The sequence below is a fragment of the Emydura macquarii genome, unplaced genomic scaffold, assembly GCF_026122565.2.
Source record: "Emydura macquarii macquarii isolate MOO-44397 ecotype Brisbane River unplaced genomic scaffold, CSIRO-AGI_Emac_v2 contig_2694, whole genome shotgun sequence".
Lineage (NCBI taxonomy): Eukaryota > Metazoa > Chordata > Testudines > Chelidae > Emydura > Emydura macquarii.
The window spans coordinates 174190-193052 of record NW_027132831.1 but is presented as its reverse complement, the minus strand read 5'-3'; the positions used below and the strand labels follow the sequence as shown (position 1 = coordinate 193052).

Here is an 18863-nt window from a genome sequence, read left to right as displayed (position 1 = left end):
CCATCTTTTTCATACACAGTCATTGATTGTGTTTTCTTCAGTATTAAAGCTTCATGTATGCATGCATATTCAGAAATCCATAGTGTCTCGTTATTTAGAATCTGCAGTAATATATAAATCTTAAACCTCAGCCACACATGTGGGATCACAGGAAAAAAAGGAGAAAGAAGAATGAGGATTTCAGAATATTGCAGAAAATCCATCTATTATTTATAGATGACAATAGATGATTAAATACCATAGTTATGTGAGTGATATAAATAGAATGGATTAGATGTGATACAATGAAGATAGAATATGAATAAAATAATCTAAAAGCATACCAAGACAACAGCACTCTTATTGGTAACCTTATACTTACATTACAATAAAAGGCAAATAGCAAATTTCAATCAGAAATCCTTCAGGTAAATATGGTGGTGATGAAGCCAGGAATCTGGGTATATGAAATATAAATAGAAACCTGTCATAAGTAACCAAAGAAAGGACTGATATTTGGTTGCTTAATGAAGGCAGTGTTGTAATAGAAATGGAGCAGAGCTGTACTCAGTACAACTGAGGCATACTTTGATGTCATGCTTTAAAAGAGAGGGTAGTTTTTTAGAGTAGTCTTGAATATAAGTATGGTTTAGTTCTCCAAAAGTATGGATTGGGAGCCTTCATCTCACAGTTTTCTCATTGATCATCTCCAGCAGTTACTCTGCTGAATTTACCTCCCAAAACAAGGTGGTTTATTTCAGGATAAATGTTTCAAGGTTTTGCCTGCAATAGACTGAGACAGAAATGCTCTGTAAAAGAAACTCTTCTTTACAATGAGTAATATCTTGTACTGGACCAACTTCTGTTCGTGAGAGAGAGAAGCATTCAGGGTTAAACAGCACTTTTTCAGGTGATCTGAGGAAGAGCTTTGTTTAAGCTGGAAAGCTTCTCTCTCTCACCAACTGAGGTTGGTCCAATAAAAGATATTATCTAACCCACATTGTCTCTCTAATAGCCTAGGACTGACACGGCTACAATGATGCTGCATATCTTCATTACAATATCCATTGACTTCCCTGTTGCATGACCAGGCTTAAGTCCAGAGACATTAATAGTTCGTGCCAACTGTAAGATCTTAGCTCCCCACTGCACCCATTGCTATTAAAAATCTTCCATATTACAGATCAGAGGAAGTGTGGCAAGCATTGTATTTCCCTTTGTGGTGTATCTTCCATGTGTTTGATTATAGTGGTCAATAACAATAATGTTCAATCTACAGGAAACCGTTCTCCTTAAATAGCTAATGTTTGTGCATTGCTCACACACTTAGGGGTGAAATCCTCACATTTGATGCAGTAGGAGATTTGCTATCGACTCCAGTGGGGCCAAGATTTCACTCCTGGTGTCTGAATCTCTTTTCAATTTAATTTCGATTGGTGTAACTCCATAGACATTAATGAAGTTATTCCTGTGTAAGTGAGCAGAAAATCAGGCCCATAAAGCTCTATCAAAGCGCTAAATGTAGGTTGGCTGCTATTTTGCTTTTAACAATGGCCTCCAGAAAAACTGTGTTGTGTTCAGGAGTTCCAAGGATTCTAATGTTCTGGGCTTGAACAGGGTCTTCTAGATGCTCAGGTCTTTGGTCTGCCCCCACACCCGGCTTCATAACAGTGTTTTTAACTATTGTCATTTACAACACCACTTTTATCTTCTTCAGCCTCCACTTTTTTTATTTGTCATGCTTATTTTAATTCAAGGAGTCTCTGCATTTTATTATGAAGTCAATGGAATTGCATGTACTTATGTCAGTGGTAAGTTTGACTCTGTCTGCATATGTGAGTAAGAGAGAGAATTAGCCTTTATGCAAGTCTGTATGGAAATAATTTACTGTAGTTTGTGTGAATAAAGCAGTGTCTGGGCGTTAACATCAGTACAGGGCGCTACCATAGTTTGTCATCTGAGGAACTCAAGGACATGCTTTACAAAAGCGGGTACTATTATTCTTTTTCTACAGATGGAAAAACTGAGGCACAAAATGGCCAAGTAACTTTCCCAAGACTTTTCAGCCAATACAGTATAGAAGAGAACCTACATTTCCTGACTTCCACTGACTTGTTCTAACCGCTAAACTGTGTCACCCAAGTTCCAGTTAGTCTGTGTGTACCAGCCAGTGTCTGATTTCCAGCCTCAGGGTCTTCCTCTGTCCAAGACTCTCCCATTCCTAAGAGAGCTGCTCTGCTTTCTTCTCACAGATCCAGCGGTTTGGTACAGAACAAGATATAGTGCCCACGACAGTTAATCCGATTACAGCACAATCTGATGTGTCACTATATAAGCCTATAGTAAATCTGGAAATGAGAAAGAAATGAAAATCAGAGTATTCATTCCTATTATTCTGAATTATCCAAACTTTATGCAACAAGTCCGAGGACAGACGAGAGAGATTTCACCCTTTAGTCAGAAGCTGCCAGATAAGTGATGGAGACCGCTTCATACTGACACCTCCTTCAATCCCCACATTTCTCACGCGCACACACACTCCTCAGTTTATTATCCAAATCTCCATCAGATGCACACACAAATACAGTGAGTTCTTTTCCCAGTCTATGGGCTGTTTCCCATTCCTTCCAGCCTGGGAGATTCTCACTCCCTAGACATGCTACCCAAATTATACATACCTCCATTTGCATGCATCTGAGTCACCGGCCACTTGTACATAGCCCATTATCACCTAGGTAAGTTGTAAGGATTTCTGCCTACTCTAGAACAGCTTCCATTAAGCAACACTGTTTCTGCTGGACAGTATTAGTGAAATCCTAGGCAGAGGAAACCTCCCAGTGACACTCCCACAGATCCTGGTAGCAAACAGCTCTCCAAAAGGGAAATCAGAGATTGAGGGCGTGTTCTCTCAGTCTTCCTAAGTCAGACAATAAGCAAATGCTGTTCTCCCAGCCACAGGCATGTGCGAATCTCCCTTTTTAACTTTAGCATCAATTCTGCCTGTGTTACTCTTCACTAGTGTTGGCACAGAAAAATCCTAGCCTGTAATCTGTCCCCTTTCTCCACAATACACCTGTGGTAGATTCATCAGAGAAAATAATTGATACTTGGAGGTATAATAAGGAACAAACATACATGGCTGGGTCAAACTCTGTGTTGTCAATCCATTTCCATCTATTTTCAGTGCCTGTGCGGGTCAATCCAATGAAGTAATCTTCCGATTTTGTGTTATTATAGAGGAACTCCTGCAACGGAAATGTAAAATGAATTCGGAGAATTCTTACCCTTGGCCAGAGACATTTCGATGGTAATATCATTTATTTGGGGTGCCAGTAGGGGTGATTTGCTTGGGTTTGTGCAGATTAGGAAACGAGATCGGGGTTAGCGAACTAACCCTCACCTAACCAAAACCTTGTCTCCTAATTTAGACAAATGAAATCTGACCAAAAGATTGCTGCTGCTGGAAACCCGGCACAGGGCCTTTGAGATCACATCCCTCATTAGAGCTCTCTCAGGACAATGCTCTCACAGGTCTTTGTCTCTAACAGATTTGCTAATGTCTCCTAACAGTAGCCTATGAAATGGGAGGTGCATATCACAGCAAGGGCTTCCTTGCTGAAATCATCTTTCCATGGCTGGATATCTGGCCACATTTCCCTAGACCCCCCTGTGACTTTATGCCTCTCCCCAGTCTCTACCCACTCCAGGTCCCTGCCAAGTACTTTGACATCCAGTGATGTTGCCATCCTCTTCTTACCTTAGAGAGAGGGGGCCTGGCTGTCTTAGTGCAGGTCCGTGCCTCTCTGCCAGCTTATTAAAATTGCGTAGTCATGCTATTACATTGTGCATTATGTTGCATCATATAGTGGGTGTCTTTAATTAGCCAGCAGAGAGGCAGGTAATGCATCTGAGCCTGCACAGAGAATTTTGTGCCTCTGCATTGGTACCAAGGTAGGGTGTAGACAAGGAGGGAAGGGGAGAACTTGGAAGAATGCAGATAGGAAACTTGCATAGGGAACCCAGAGATGGGAAAGACAGGCTGGGAAGTTATTTGAAGCAGAGTCCATTGTTCATTTCCCACAGAATTATATGCTCCTTCCATAACAGCTCTCACCAGTTTCTCTTTGTTGTTGATGATCACTAAGTTAGAGTTTGCTTCAGAACAGTCTCTTTGACTAGCTTTCCAAGTCTTTTCTTGACCAGAAAAGAAGTAACATTTCCCTCTGTGAAAAGTCCACCGGATGGAGCAGCCTGCAGGAGGAGCACACACAAAGAAAGAGGGAAACACCAAAATGTAGTTGGCAGGAAAAGACTCCTCTCTCTCCAGTCACAATTTATAGGAAACCTGAGACTCTTACTGCACTGTTCTTACCTGTTCTGCCCCCATTGGTTGAAGACCTGGAGTTCTCGGGGGAGTCAGAAGTGGAGAAGATCTGTGAAACTGAACACAAACCTAGCTGTTGGTCTTGGTATCTTTACTGCTTATAAAAACATACATAGCAATAACTGCTTGGACAGCATCTGCACTTCCTGATTTATTAAGTCCAGATGATCTATGAGACATGTCTGGAGAGACAGTCCTTGTCCTGGGAATCATGTGATGTAAACAGATGGGCAGCACAACACACACTAAGAGATCCAAAGGCAGGTTCAGTCTTGGAGGGCTTTTATTTATTTGTTATTTATGGGCTGAATGAAAGCATTTTACTGATGTGGAGTAGTGCGCTTCAGGGAAAAGTGAGTTTTGACGAAAGATTTGAAAGACAAGAGCGTAGGTCTGTAGTGTCCCCCACTGCAGAGAGGAGACAGGGCTTAGCTGTAATTAATATAATAGGTTTATTTATTGAGGCTACTGGACACTATCTTTGAAAACTCATAGTGATCCGGGCAGGTCTCGGACAATTGGGAAAGGCATATAGTGCCCGTCTTTAAAAAAGGGAAGGAGGAGGATCTGGGGAACTACAGAGAAGTCATCTTCACCTCAGTCCCCGGAAAAATATGGAACAGGTCCTCAAATAATCTATTTTGAAGCACTTGGAGGAAAGGAAGGTAATCAGAAATAGTCAGCATGGATTCACCAAGAGCAAGTCATGTCTGACCAACCTGATTGCCTTCTATGATGAAATGACTGGCTCTATGGATGTGGGGAAAGTGGTGGACATGATATACCTTGACTTTAGCAAAGCTCTTGATACAGTCTCCCACAGTATTCTCGCCAGCAAGTTAAAGAAGTATGGGTTGGATAAATGGACTTTAAGGTGGATAGAAAGCTGGCTAGATCTTCGGGCTCAACAGGTAGTGATCAACAGCTTGATGTCTAGTTGGCAGCAGTTAACAAGTGGAGTGTCCCAGAGGTTGTTGACGGGGCTGATTTTGTTCAACATCTTCATTCATGTCTAACATAGTGAATGCCAGTGAAAATGAGGCAGGATCAGAAGCTAAAATAGGGAAAGAACAAGTTAAAAATTACTTAGATAAATTAAATGTCTTCAAGACACCAGGGCCTGATGAAATGCATCCTAGATTACTCAAGGAACTGACTGAGGAGATATCTGAGCCATTAGCGATTATCTCTGAAAAGTCTTGAAAGACAGGAGAGATTCCAGAAGACTAGAAAAAGGCAAATATAGTGCCCATCTACAAAAAGGGAAATGAGGAATTACAGACCAGTCATCTTAACTTCATTACCCGGAAAGATAATGGAGCAAATGATTAAGCAATCAATTTGCAATCATCTAGAAGGTAATAAGGTAATAAGTAACAGTCAGCATGAATTTGTCAAGAACAAATCATGTCAAACCAACCTGATAGCTTTCATTGACAGAGTAACAAGCCTTATGGATGGGGGGAGGCAGTAGATGCGGTATATCTTGACTTTAGTAAGACTTTCGATACTCTTCCTTCTCTTAAACAAAATAGGGAAATACAACCAGCTACAGCTACTTTAAGGTGGGTGCAAAACTGGCTGGAAAACCGTTCCCAGAGAGTTGTTATCAATGGTTCACAGTCATGCTGGAAGGGCACAACAAGTGGGGTTCCGCAGGGATCAGTTCTGGGTCTGGTTTTGTTCAATATTTTCCTCAGTGATTTAGATAATGGCATAGTGAGCACACTTACAAAGTTTGTGGACAAAACCAAGCTGGGAGGGGTTGCAAGTGCTTTGGAGGATAGGATTAAAATTCATAATGATCTGGACAAAATGGAGAATTGGTCTGAGGTAAATAAGTTGAAATTTAATAAGGACATATGCAAAGTACTCCACTTAGGAAGGAACAATCAGTTGCATGCGTACAAAATGGGAAATGACTGCCTAGGAAGGAGAACTGCGGAAAGGGAACTGGCGGTCATAGTGAACCACAAGCTAAATATGAGTCAACAGTGTAATGCTGTTGCAAGAAAAGTGAACATGATTCTGGGATGTATTAGCAGGAGTGTTGTAAGTAAGACACAAGTAGTAATTCTTCCGCTCTACTCTGCCCTGATTAGGCCTCAACTGGAGTATTGTGTCCAGTTCTGGGCGCCACATTTCAGGAAAGATGTGGACAAATTGGAGAAAGTCCAGCGAAGAGCAACAAAAATGATTAAAGGTCTAGAAAACAGAACCTATGAGGCAAGACTGAAAGAACTGGGTTTGTTTAGCCTGTAGAAGAGAAGACTGAGAGGGGACATAACAGCTTTCAAGTACATAAAAGGTTGTTACAAGGAGGAGGGAGAAAAATTGTTCTTCTTAACCTCTGAGGATAGGGCAATAAGAAATGGGCTTAAACTGTAGCAAGGGCGGTTTAGGTTGGACATGAGGAAAAACTTTCTAACTGTCAGGGTGGGTTAATGACTGGAATAAATTGCCTAGGGAGGTTGTGGAATCTCCATCATTGGAAATTTTTAAGAGCAGGTTAGACAAACACCTGTCAGGGATGATCTAGACATTATTAGTCCTGCCACGAGTGCAGGGGACTGGACTAGATGACCTCTCAAGGTCCCTTCCAGCCCCATGATACTATGATTAATAATCTGGAACTGTGATTCCCAAATGTTTCTCTGCCACAGCACAGCTTGATACTTTTAATTATTTTGAGGCACACCACCACATTATCTCCAACGAACTCATGACTATTCATGAGCCAATCCAGAATGAAGCTAGTAGGGGTAAAATCAAAACAACCCTGGTGGCTAATGTTTGATCATGATCTATTTTTTTGCCAGAATTCACATTTTCCACAGTAGAAGCTAACATTAGAGCTAAATATAAGAATTCTGGACAAAAGCCTGGTCAGTGGAGAAAGTGACACCCAGCCCACAGCTCAAACAAATTCTGTCTCGCCAGTTCTGACTCTCGGCTCTCCCATCTCTCACCCAGCCCGCACCTCCCGTTCAGCTGCCCTGCCTCACCTCGGCTTTTCCTTGGGTACTTCCCTCTTCCCAATCTGGGGGGGGGGGGGAGGAGCAATGTCCCTGCTCCCCTTCCAGTTGGAGGGGTGGCTCCAGGAGCTCTTCTCCCCATCCCCAGCTGGTGACTGCAGCAGGGAAGGGGAGGGGCAGAGAAGCCAACCCATTACTCACAGGAGAGGAGGAGGGAAGAGAGGGAGATTGAGTTCTGATTGGTTGTTCTGCCCCGGGAGGAGGCAGGCAGTGAGACAGATGGCCAATCAGAAGATGACTTCCCCCACCCCCATTCTGTAGGATTCAAATTTGCTATCTTAATCTTGATTTGGGGATTGGAAGGGGCCTTGTCCCAGAGAGCAAAAGTATAGAATGTGCTCTGGTTCTGGCACTAGTTAGAATATAAGGGAAGGGTTTTTGTTCTCACAGGCAGTTTTTCAAAAAACTCCATGGCACACCTTGTGACCCGTTCCATGCCCAGGGCAGCCACCTGAAAATGCCAAGGTCAGGGCAGGCTGCAAACGGAGAGCAGAGTCTCCCAACACTGGTGGTTGACACTGAAGTCAGACTTCCCAACCAGCCACAAACTGCACTTCTGAATCCCCACAGAAGCCAATATACAAATGCACACAGCCCCCTTTACTGTATTTCAGCTCCTGGCTCCCAAACCAGCACTAGATCCAGTAAAGAGACCAGTTATTTAAACTCTATGCTCTTTATTACCCCCATACACACTAGCTAGTTCACGAGTTTCCAAAGTCTTAGCTGTTATCTGATTCAAGTCTGGGCTTGATTTTAAACAGACATCAACCACTTTCCCTAGCCTTTCACAAACAGGGTTCTGATGTTTTTTCACTGCCAATCTCTGACTCCACATAGCACCAGATGTACCTGGGTCCACTAAGAGACTACACCCAAAGCATTCAGAGGTGAGAGTTTGCCTGCCCCCCGCCTTCTTCCAAGAGATCAATTTCACATCTGTCCTGCTGTGTAACTATAGATGCCCAATCCTTCCTTTGAAACTGAGACAATATCTGTTCATTTACAGAGCTAATAGCCTGGAGACATTCAGGTTCCAACATCGTAGTCTCCCCACTATAATGATCAAGCACAGCCATTTGGTTACAGGGCTGTTTAAGCTCCCTAATGATTTCTACTCCATCTGGAGCCTTCTTCAAGATATCCAAACTGGACCTTTCTAAAACAAAGTCAGTGAATCCATCCACAATTGAAAAACTTTGGCAGTTAGAAACTGAACCATTTTTCCCAACATCTAAGCTGTTGCTTGCTACAGGCAATGACTTATCCTGAGCTAACTTAATCAGTTCACTTTCACACCCTTCAGTTTCAGAAAACTGCTTGCAAAAGCCATCCGGAGGTTTTATTCCCTCAGGAGCAGTTTTAGGCAACAAGTCACTCTTCACAAAAACGTCTTCCCTCTTCAGCTAGAGGTTACTTTAGAGAAACATTTCCCCGAGCCCTCACAGACTCTTTCTGGGTTTCAGTTAAGTTCAAGACCAAATCCGAGATCACTGGCACCCACTCAATTAGCATAAGAAGAGAGGTACACCCTGTCTGTTCTTTAGACAGAAGATTGGATATAAACCCTTCCTCAGTAGAGAAACTGCTATTCTCAGAAATATCAAATACACCCATAACTTTCATTTCACATATCACACATGAACATAAGTATTATCATCTGACTTAGCACATTATAACCTTTCTAACAGCACCTGACATGGCGTATTTCACATGAATTATTATGATTTTGACACACTGATGTTACCCAATATGACAAATACCCTCTCCCCATCTACCCAGCATGACACCCCCAACACAAGACTGGTGTAGAAAGGAGTAATCAGAGCTCCTGAATACACCTCAAGGCCTCCCTTATTCAGACAGCGTGACACTCCCCGCGCAAAAGTGATGAAGAAATGGGTGTCCCCAGACACTGCTGAATGTATCACAGAAACTTTCCCTTTTCAGTTTTTAACATGTTTCAAGTGTTTTACAAAGTATCCGGCATAGAGTGCATTTTACCATTTTTAGCATTAGCTACAAATTACAAGATTTAACATTGACATACATCTTAACAGAAAAATCATGTTCAGTTAAAACAGGCTTTTTCCTTGTGAAGTTCACTATGGAGGTAACAATGTTGTTCAGTTTCTTACAAACAGTTATAAGGGTTCAGTTAGCTCAATAGTGGGTTCTTGGTGCATAATCTATGCTCCCCTTATGTGATTTTGCAAGCTTTTTCTGAACTGTGACACATGCTCCCCCACTAGTTGTTCTGTCACCTCTACATTACCCTCCCAGGAATCACAAATCAGATCCAGGGGTCTCCTGACCTGCTTCCCATAAAGCAGCTTAAAAGGAGCAAACCCTTAGACTCCTGGGGTACACCTCTGTACGCATACAGCAGATAAGGTAACAAGACACCCCAGTTATTCAGACAGCGCGACACACCTCATAGGACCGAATGGCACATGCGGGGTGCTGCAGCACACTGGTTGGGAAACAGTGATCTGGAGGATGAGGTGGATTGCACCCTCAGCAAGTTTGCAAGTGACACGAAGCTGGGGGAAGTGGTAGATATGCTGGAGGGTAGGGATAGGATACAGAGTAACCTAGGCAAATTGAAGAATTGGGCCAAAATAAATCTGATGAGGTTCAACAAGGACAAGTGCAGAGTCCTGCACTTAGGACAGAGGAGTCCCATGCACTGCTACAGACTGGGGACTGACTGGCTAAGCAGCAGTTCTGCAGACCAGGACCCGGGGGTTACGGTGGACAAGAAGCTGAATATGCATGAACAGCGTGCCCTTGTTGCCAAAAAGGCTAATGACATATGGGCTGCACTAGTCAAAGCGTTGCCAGCAGATCGAGGGAAGTGATTATTCCCCTCTATTCGGCACTGGTGAGGCCGCATTTGGAGTAATGTGTCCAGTTTTGTACCCCCCACTACAGGAAGGATATGGGGGACAGAGTCCAGCGGACGGCAATGAAAATGATTAGGGGACTGGAGCACATGACTTATGAGGAGAGATTGAGGGAACTGGTGCTTGTTAAATCTGCAGAAGAGAAGAGTGAGGGGGGATTTGATAGCGGCCTTCAATTACGTGAAGTGGGGTTCCAAGGAGGATGGAGTTAGGCTGTTCTCAGTGGTGACAGATGACAGAACAAGGAGCAATGGTCTCAAGTTGCAGTGGGGGAGGTCTAGGTTGGACATTAGAAAAAGGTTTTTCACTAGAAGCATGGTGAAGCACTGGAATGGGTTACCTAGGGAGGTGGTGGAATCTCCATCCTTAGAGGTTTTTAGGGTACGTCTTGACAAAGCCCCGGCTGGGATGGTTTAGTTAGGGTTTGTCCTGCTTTGAGCAGGGGGTTGGACTAGATGACCTCTTAAGGTCCCTTCCAACTGTAATCTTCTATGATTCTATGAGACATATACAATCTGTGGCTTTTTTGCTTCCAAGTGGACAGGCTAACACAGTCTGTGCTGAGCAGGGTCATCTTAAGTCCCGGCCTGGAGCAAGCAGCCATGAAAGTGACTACTGATTGCATTGCAGATGCTGGCTTTCTGGGACAGGAAAGGTTCAACAATCATGGGTGGCCAAAATACTATGCCTTCTTTCCTGTAAAAAACTGCCCGTTCCTGGCGATCATCCCTAACTTGTTTCTTCCCTTATACAGATCGCCCTCTAATCTCATCACCTGTCTGGTAAATGGTCAGTTTTTGATTGCCGAGGAAAACCACATTAAAATTTATATCCAGCCAGACCAAAACACCGACCATTTACCAAACAGGTCAGGACATGTTCAGCATCCTAATCACCCTGGCTGGAGGGCTGAGAGAAGATGATGTCAGCAGTGAGGTGGGATTCTTTGATGGTTCCAGGGAGCAAGGGGAGGAATGGTAGACAATGAGGGCATAGATGTGTAGGACTTAGAAGAGGAGGATAAGAAGAAGAATTTTGCTATGGAAGAGAATAGGAGGAAAGGTAGAGGAATTCAGAAAGGGGAGGGACATGGTCTGCGTGGTGAGTGAGGAAAAATATTTTATCAGCAGTGGTCTAGATGGACGGGAGGTGGATTGTGTTGGGAATGAGGCAGGCCAGAGAGAAAGATAAACATCCTGGTCTACAATGCAAAATTGAAAAGGCCGATATTTTCCTCTGTGCTGGGCCCAGTGTTGTCACCAAGTTCCCAAACACACACAAATGCCAGAAATCAGAGGTTAGGCAGGTCTGGAGATAACCAAGGTAAGGACAGGCTTTATTCCATTGTTATGGTTGCTAGGATTATTGGGAATGGCAGCAGGGGACTCCTCACTGTACCCTGACCTGCAAAAAATCCTGACTGGCCAGAAGACTGTCACTTCTTTGGCCCAATGACATAATCATAGGCCAGAAACACAGGCAAGGGCCGCAAGGAAAGGCACAAACACAAATTCAGGCATAAGAAGCACAAGCATACCTAGAGCACACAAGGTTCAGGACCAAAGGACAGATAGAAGAGACCTCATTTCCCAGCTGTGCGCTGCTAAACATTTCTCATTCACCATGATGAGAGAGGGACAATCCCCTCTCTGCAGCTCCATGCCCCAGCTGGGCGGTAGACAAAAATTTAGTCTCCCTCTCCGTGAATATCCCAGCCAATAGGGCACCTTGAAGAAGTGGACATCAGTGATGAGGAATCAGGAATGGAAATCAAGATAACTCCCCTTTTGACCCCAGAGAATTTCACAGTGAATTCCAGAACTTCACTGCCCTGACATTACCTGTTCTGTTCCCCTCAGCTGTGGAATTGAGCCTCCCTTGAGCAGCTGGAATGGGGAAGATCTGTGGAACTGAACACAAGCGCAGTGGTCGGTCTCTGGGAGATGATCTGTAATACTCAATATAAAGTGCACCTGTAGTGATAACTTCTTGTATGGCTGTGCATTTCTTTCTTTACTTTATTATTATTAATATTGCATTTGGGAACCCCACGAATCTCAGCAAGAGTTCATCATTGTCTCCTATTCCCAAGACACTGGAGCATGCCCTTGGCCTCAGGATGGCAAGGAACACAGTGGGAAAATACAGGGTTCAGGGGAGGGAAGAATGCGCTCCTGACATTCAAACCAACAAAAGTATCAAGTGGAAAAGGATTCAGAGATTCAGGCAAAAAGTTTAGGTGGAGTTATGAGTGTGGGCTCTTCTGTTACAAGATGTGGAAACTACAGCATGTGAGACAGGAGCAAAGCCACACAACTCATGAACTTCACATCTCGACCATGGAAGCAGCAGTTAATGGCTTTGGGGAAAGGGCAACTCTAGTCCATACTTGGGGATGCATGTAGATTTGAGGACAATTATACTTCTCTAAACACAACATACAATTGGATTCCTTTGGCAGTGCGAACCTGGTCATCAGCAGACAGCAGATGATCGCCAGTCGCTGGGTGTCTCAACTGGTTTAGATGGAGACGCTTGCAAACTCCAGTCCTTTCTTCCTCTCCCACTTGCCATAAACTTCCATAAGCCATTTCCTTTGATAACTATAGATCCCTTAGGAAATTGCTAGTTCATAGTAAACTAGAAACTGTGGCTTTGGCAGTATTGTGCAACTGAGAGTAAAGATGTACCTGTCAGATTAGTCACTTCTGAGCCAACCACCCCCTTTCTTTCCATTTATGCATTAGCTGTTTCTCAGTGAAGTTGATGGGGCTGTGATTTGCCCATTTGGCCTACAGGGAAATGGCATCATAGAAATACTTTTTTGTAGAAGAAATACAAATGGGGGAAATACACATGACAGCAGATCCCCTGTACCTAGAGCCAGTCCATACAACTGCTCTATTTGTATATTCTGATCATTCCCTGGATACCTAAGGAGTCAACGGAGACCAAGAACAATGTGTGTGGGCAGCATAGTCTTCCCCGCTCAAGGAAGGGAACATTCCCCAACAAAGAGGCTCATCCATTTTCCCAATATCTCTCAATTATATCACACACACACACACACACACACCATTGTGTGAGTGTGTGTTACAGGTACCCCTTTGGGCTGAGCCACAGAGGATCCCAGTGTTTGTTACAGCCACTAGCTAAAAGAATTTGACTTTTGAGCTCAGGCTGTAGCAGCTTGTGCTTTTAGTAATGGAGGTCCCTGATTCAATCCCCAGTGTGTCGGCCGAGGGCAGCCCTCACACTTCTGCCACCAGTATATGGATATATCATTCGAAAACTGTCATCTCCTCTGTAAAGGTCTGGGTGTGTTTTGTGTATGAGGTCTGTAAGCAAAAAAGTTAACATTTCTTTCTTCTCCGAGGTAGGAAGTTTCGCCTTCCAGCAAACCTCTTCCTTTGACTATAACACAGGATTTAGTTACTATGAAATACAAAACATATACAGCACCGCACCTCACTTTATATGCCAATTTACACACCAGCCACTGCATGGACCTCAGTGCAACTCATATGCTCAGAGACATCTCACTCTTGCCTTATGCTCCCCCCAGTCTATTTGTGGTAGCCACCTGATATCTTTTGTCTTATACTTAGGTTGCAAGCTCTTAGGGGCAAGCATCTTTTTGCTGCGTGTTTGACAGTATCTAGCACAATGGGCCGCGATTGTGCTGCCATTCCCTATGCAATACCAATAACAAAACCTTCCGTTTGCTCTCCAGTGTTGAATGTAATTGTCCCTCGAATGGTGGCTGAGCTAGGTATGGATAAGAGGGGCAGAGTTAAAGTTGCTCAGGAGACCTTGTCTGTCAATTCCCACACTCTCAAACAATTTTTAAACTTTAATCTTACCTTGAATTTTCTGGCTCTTAAACATGTAGGTTTTCAAACCATGATATTGTCTTATATGTTTTACTGATCGTTATGGATGTTTTTCTTGGCATTAATTCCATTTTACTGAAGTGTTTTGTCTGGGAATCTCTCCAGGTAGGTAAATAATCACTACCGATTGCAAAATATGGTCTCAAGCACCATATAGCAGCTGACTCCCTTTCATCTTCACAGTATTGGCAAAACCCATTTGCAGGCTAAAAAGACAGATTGGCCAGATTTGTCTTTCACTGTGTTAACAATTGTAGGCAATTGTGGAGTGAATGTACTAGGCCTCAAAGCCCTCCATTAAAATGCTATTTCACTCCCCTCCTAGAGTTCAACCATGGGGATAGTCAAGAGAAACATTTAAAGGTATATGGGAAGAAGAGATCTTCAAGATAGCTAAATCTCTGACCATTTATGGATTTACAGATAATCATCACTACCTTGAATTGCAGCTGGAAGGGAAAGGGAAACCAGTATTAGGTACAGAACACAGGTATTACGTGTTCACATCAGGCTGTCATTTAGACAGGCAATTCAGTTCTGCATTAGCTGAAGGATTTGAGTTGTTTTCAAGCATAGTCAAATGCACAGCTAACCAGCCTAGAGATGACAAAGGTAATAGTAATGGAGGCATGGCTAATCTTGTTGAACAACAGCACTCTGTGGGCCTTGCCTGAGGTAGTGAGATTTAATGACAAGATCGCAGAGAATGTAAATTCCACAGGAGAAATAACAAATATTGATCGATACTCACAGTGTACCATGAATAGGGACATTCCTACCAGTTTAATAGCCAAGATGATCAAACCAGGAATCACCAGCTGCCAGTTCATGTTATTCTGCAGTTCAGCCCTGAAAAGTTTAAAATGATACCATTAATCACCTAGCAAGTGTTCTCCATTGCCTCCTGAGATCGGCAGTAAGTTGTTATTCAGTACTCATCTCCCTGATATCTGAGCACAAAGGGATCTATGGCAGCCTGTCATGAAACAGGATGGCTTTCATCATTATTTACTAGTAAAGTCCTAGTTTGTTTTATTTTAGATTAGCCCCTTCACTTCCTCTTCCAGTCAGACTAATGCTATGTGTAGCTGCTGTGTGACTTAACAAACTACTACCCCTCAAAGAAGATTCTAGCTTTCAGCTGATTCTTAGGTAGGAAGTACCTGCAGGTATAGTTGCATTGCAGAATATTATGCAATAATAAGATGGATCACAACTGAAATTAAGTCTCTCCAATATGGGTGAATTTAGATTCTATGAAATCTATTACTTCTTACAGTATTTTCAGTCACCATTATAAAGCCAACACTTGCCAACAACGGTGGTTGACTTAGAATGGGAAATAACGGCAGTAACTGAGATACTGTGGGGAATTAACAGATGGTATCAGTTGACATTTTAATGGAGAATTCTAGTGAAGAATTTGCTTCCTATATTAATAACTCCACTACTGAGAGCATCTGCTGCGTGTAGCTGAGAAGCTTGTCTCTCTCACCAACAGAAGTTTGTCGAATAAAAGATGTTACCTCACCCACCTTGTCTCTCTGATATCCTGGGACCAACATGGCTACAACAGCACTGCAAACTCAGACTCTGAAATCTATTGGATGTGCAAATTGCCAAGGTGGCCAAAACAATGTTAATTTGGATCCAAAACAATGTTAATGATCTGGATCTGCAACTCAGGCTGAGCACACCTGAGAAAGCTGGATGCTCTGGTTAGTAACACAGGTGCCAAATTCATTCCTAGTGTAACATAACTGAACGTCATTGGAGTTGCACAAGACCTGAATTTGTCCCAAAATGTCTACTCGAATATTAATAACTGATAATAATAAGACAGATAACTGAATGTCACTGGAGACAAGACCTGAATAATAATAAGACAGATAATCTAGTCACAGATTCTATTTATTTAATTATTTAATCAGCACAAGACCTGCCTGAATCTCTACACATAAATGCCACTGGTTATTAACAAACGTATGATTCCAATGCTATAAATAGGGCAACTAAAATGCATCCTTTTAAATTGAATAAGATAGTTATTGCATATTAATCATGTAATGCAGCTAAGCAGTTATTGTATCTGGGGTACCTACTACCTTGAGAATCCTCCCAGGGCAGTTTGTAAAAGCAGACAACACCTGTAGAAAGATAAAAGCACATGGTATCTGATGGGGAATATTTAATTTAAAAAACAAAACAATTAAAAACAAATCAGCCTGTTGGAGAAAGCGCCACTCCTCTGCCTTTCTCTGCATCATTCCATCCCCATGAAGATGGCAGCACTCACCATTCCTAGCAGCCACTTTTCCCGGGTCATCTGGAAACTTGTCTCCTATTCCCACTTCTATATATCCCCTGCATGCTCCTCAATTAGAAACACCAAATGGAGTCCCTAACCACTAAATAGGAAACTGTGAGCGTTACTTATTCCAACCCAATGACATCTTTGCAATGACAAGAAACCATTTTAGACATAAAAAGCAGGAGAATTACAGGAAGCAAGCTACACAAATAAAATAGAACAGAAGTATTTCTCAGAAAGAGCTCACCACACAGAGGGGATGGTTCAAGCTCTTTTTCCGTTATATCACTTCGTCTGGAATAGATGCTGTGGAACAGAACAGAATTTGTCCTTTGGGGCTTGGTTACAATTGTTTATATTTCTTGGCTTCCTTGAAGATGTTGCTTTGGTTCCTTTTGAGTATGTGCCTCTCCTGTCTCTGTCAGCAGAGAATAAGAGTGTCCATAAAGTCTTCCTCTTTTGTATCATTTCACAATGATAAATGGGTGCTCTAAATAGCTTGCAGTTATGCAACACGCCATGCCTCAAATTTCCCATCACAACAGGGTGCTAAAGCTCTGAGACAACACAATGATGCTCTAGTGGCTTCATTCCTTTAGTGGTTAATCAAGGAGGGTATTATCTGAGAAGACAGCACAGTACTTTATATTTACGTTAGCCCACACTAAGGTCAGAGAGAGAAATGTGGGGTTCAACGTTTTTGGTCATCCTCCTGCCATCCCCAGACTAAAGTGCTGCATAAGCAGTTTAATGGGACACTTAAAATGATGCTGAAAACTTTTGCAGATCAACAGCCACATGATTAGCATAAGGACTGTGGTACGGTGTCTTGGCCACCAGTGTTTGTCAGTGTAGGCTGAGTGCGTGTGTCCCTGTGCAGATGTTGTCCCAGCTCTGATTAGGAAACCGAGACGGCTCTCACGATCGAATGAATCGACACGACCACGGATTAGCTGAGCAGCGAAGGCACCCAGGCCAGGTTTATTGCATGCGGCACAATGAGAAGTGACCTACAGAGTATCTCTGGGTCAGTTTTGTATAGGCGGCGTTACAATGGCCACAGCTCAACGGCAGGACTTTCTGTTATCCCTTAGACCAGACGACGTTGTTCCCTCTGACACCCTCTTTTATACATTGTTACGTACAATTTTGTTCTGCCCCCTTCGACGTAGGTAGTTGCCACCCTCTTGACGTAGTCTAATACCAACTTTTTCTGTTAATTGGCTGATTTGGGCAAAACAACTCCATGTATCACCTTTTAGTAATTTCTGTTCATCAAAGTGTCATTTTAGGGAGTTAGTTCTCTTTGGTATCTTGGTGCCTCCTGCACCTGCTACATAATTTGCATTTTAGTAATATTTTGGCAATATATATACTTGCAGTATCAGCACTTTCCTGTGCCAATTTCAGTTAACTTGTTTTTTTCCCCTTATACGCCTGTTCACTTGGCTTTTTCCACTTAGGCCTTAACCTGTTTTACAGGCCTTATGACTACATTACTTAGGTCTTATACTTACTACAAGTATGTGTTTACCTTATTTGCTGTTTGCCTACAGGCAAGAAAAACATCTTTACAAATAGGAAAATGTAATTATAAAACACAAAAAACGGCAAAGGGGTTTGTAGTGGGATTGGTCACACCCAAGCACCCCCTCATGGTCAGAGGTTGCTCTGCAGCTCCCAGCCTCTGCTTTCCCCTTCTTCAGGGCTCCTCAAAGGAAATTAAAATATTTCCCCACATGGGGTATGTAGGCTGGTGGCATGGTCCAGCTGGGGTGACACGATCCTTCCTCGGGCCCAGGTTCCAAGGAAGGCCACAACGCCTTGGTGTAGGGGAATAAGCGTTGCTGATTACGAGTCTTTAGCCCCAGCCCCCAGTGGGGCGGGCTTCCCTCTCAGTCTGTAGCCCACTGGCTCTCACGTAGGGCAGGGCTGATCAGGGGCTATGGATTCCCTGCCTTCCCACAGGCGGGGCTGTGAAGCAGTCTGGTGGCCCCGGCCCTCAGAGAGGGTGGGGCAGGCAAAGTAGTCTATAGCCCCCGGCCTTCCACAGGCGGGGCAAGCAAAGCAGTTTACAACCCCAGCCCCGCAAGCCGGGCAGGGCTGATGAAGAACATCTGGACAGCATCTTAAGGTATGCAAGGTGAAGTGATAGGAATAAAGAAATTGTCAGAGAGCAAAAGACTAAGCCAGAGAGGAGCAGAGGGATAATTGTTAAGAAGGGATAAAAGTCAAGAAGCCAACACATTGCAGCAAGGAACCCATGTCTTTATTTAAGCTGAAACTCAAAACAGTAAAAAAGATTGCACCAGAGGATTGCTCAATCTGTAACGAAACATCCTGATAACTTTTCCT

The 18863-nt window shown here is 43.2% G+C and overlaps 1 protein-coding gene across 1 annotated transcript; it reads right to left on the bottom strand.

The window, feature by feature from the left end:
• Positions 1-5: 5 nt before the first annotated feature.
• On the bottom strand, positions 6-16855 carry LOC137164746 (C-type lectin domain family 5 member A-like). Its single transcript, XM_067565681.1, has 6 exons — positions 16756-16855; positions 14949-15046; positions 4352-4420; positions 4094-4230; positions 3115-3224; positions 6-2327 (listed from the first exon to the last, which is right to left on the bottom strand). Exons 2-6 carry the CDS (start codon positions 15025-15027, stop codon positions 2201-2203), a joined length of 522 nt encoding a protein of 173 aa, XP_067421782.1. The 5' UTR covers positions 15028-15046; positions 16756-16855; the 3' UTR covers positions 6-2200.
• Between the last annotated feature and the right edge of the window lie 2008 nt (positions 16856-18863).

Coding starts and splice junctions, on each gene's coding strand:
- LOC137164746 (XM_067565681.1), bottom strand. CDS start 15,027: ATGAACTGGCAGCTGGTGATTCCTGGTTTGATCATCTTGGCTATTAAA. Junction 4,231..4,351: donor AACCAATGGGGGCAGAACAG/GTAAGAACAGTG, acceptor CTCCTCCTGCAG/GCTGCTCCATCCGGTGGACT. Junction 3,225..4,093: donor TCAACAACAAAGAGAAACTG/GTGAGAGCTGTT, acceptor TTTCCGTTGCAG/GAGTTCCTCTATAATAACAC.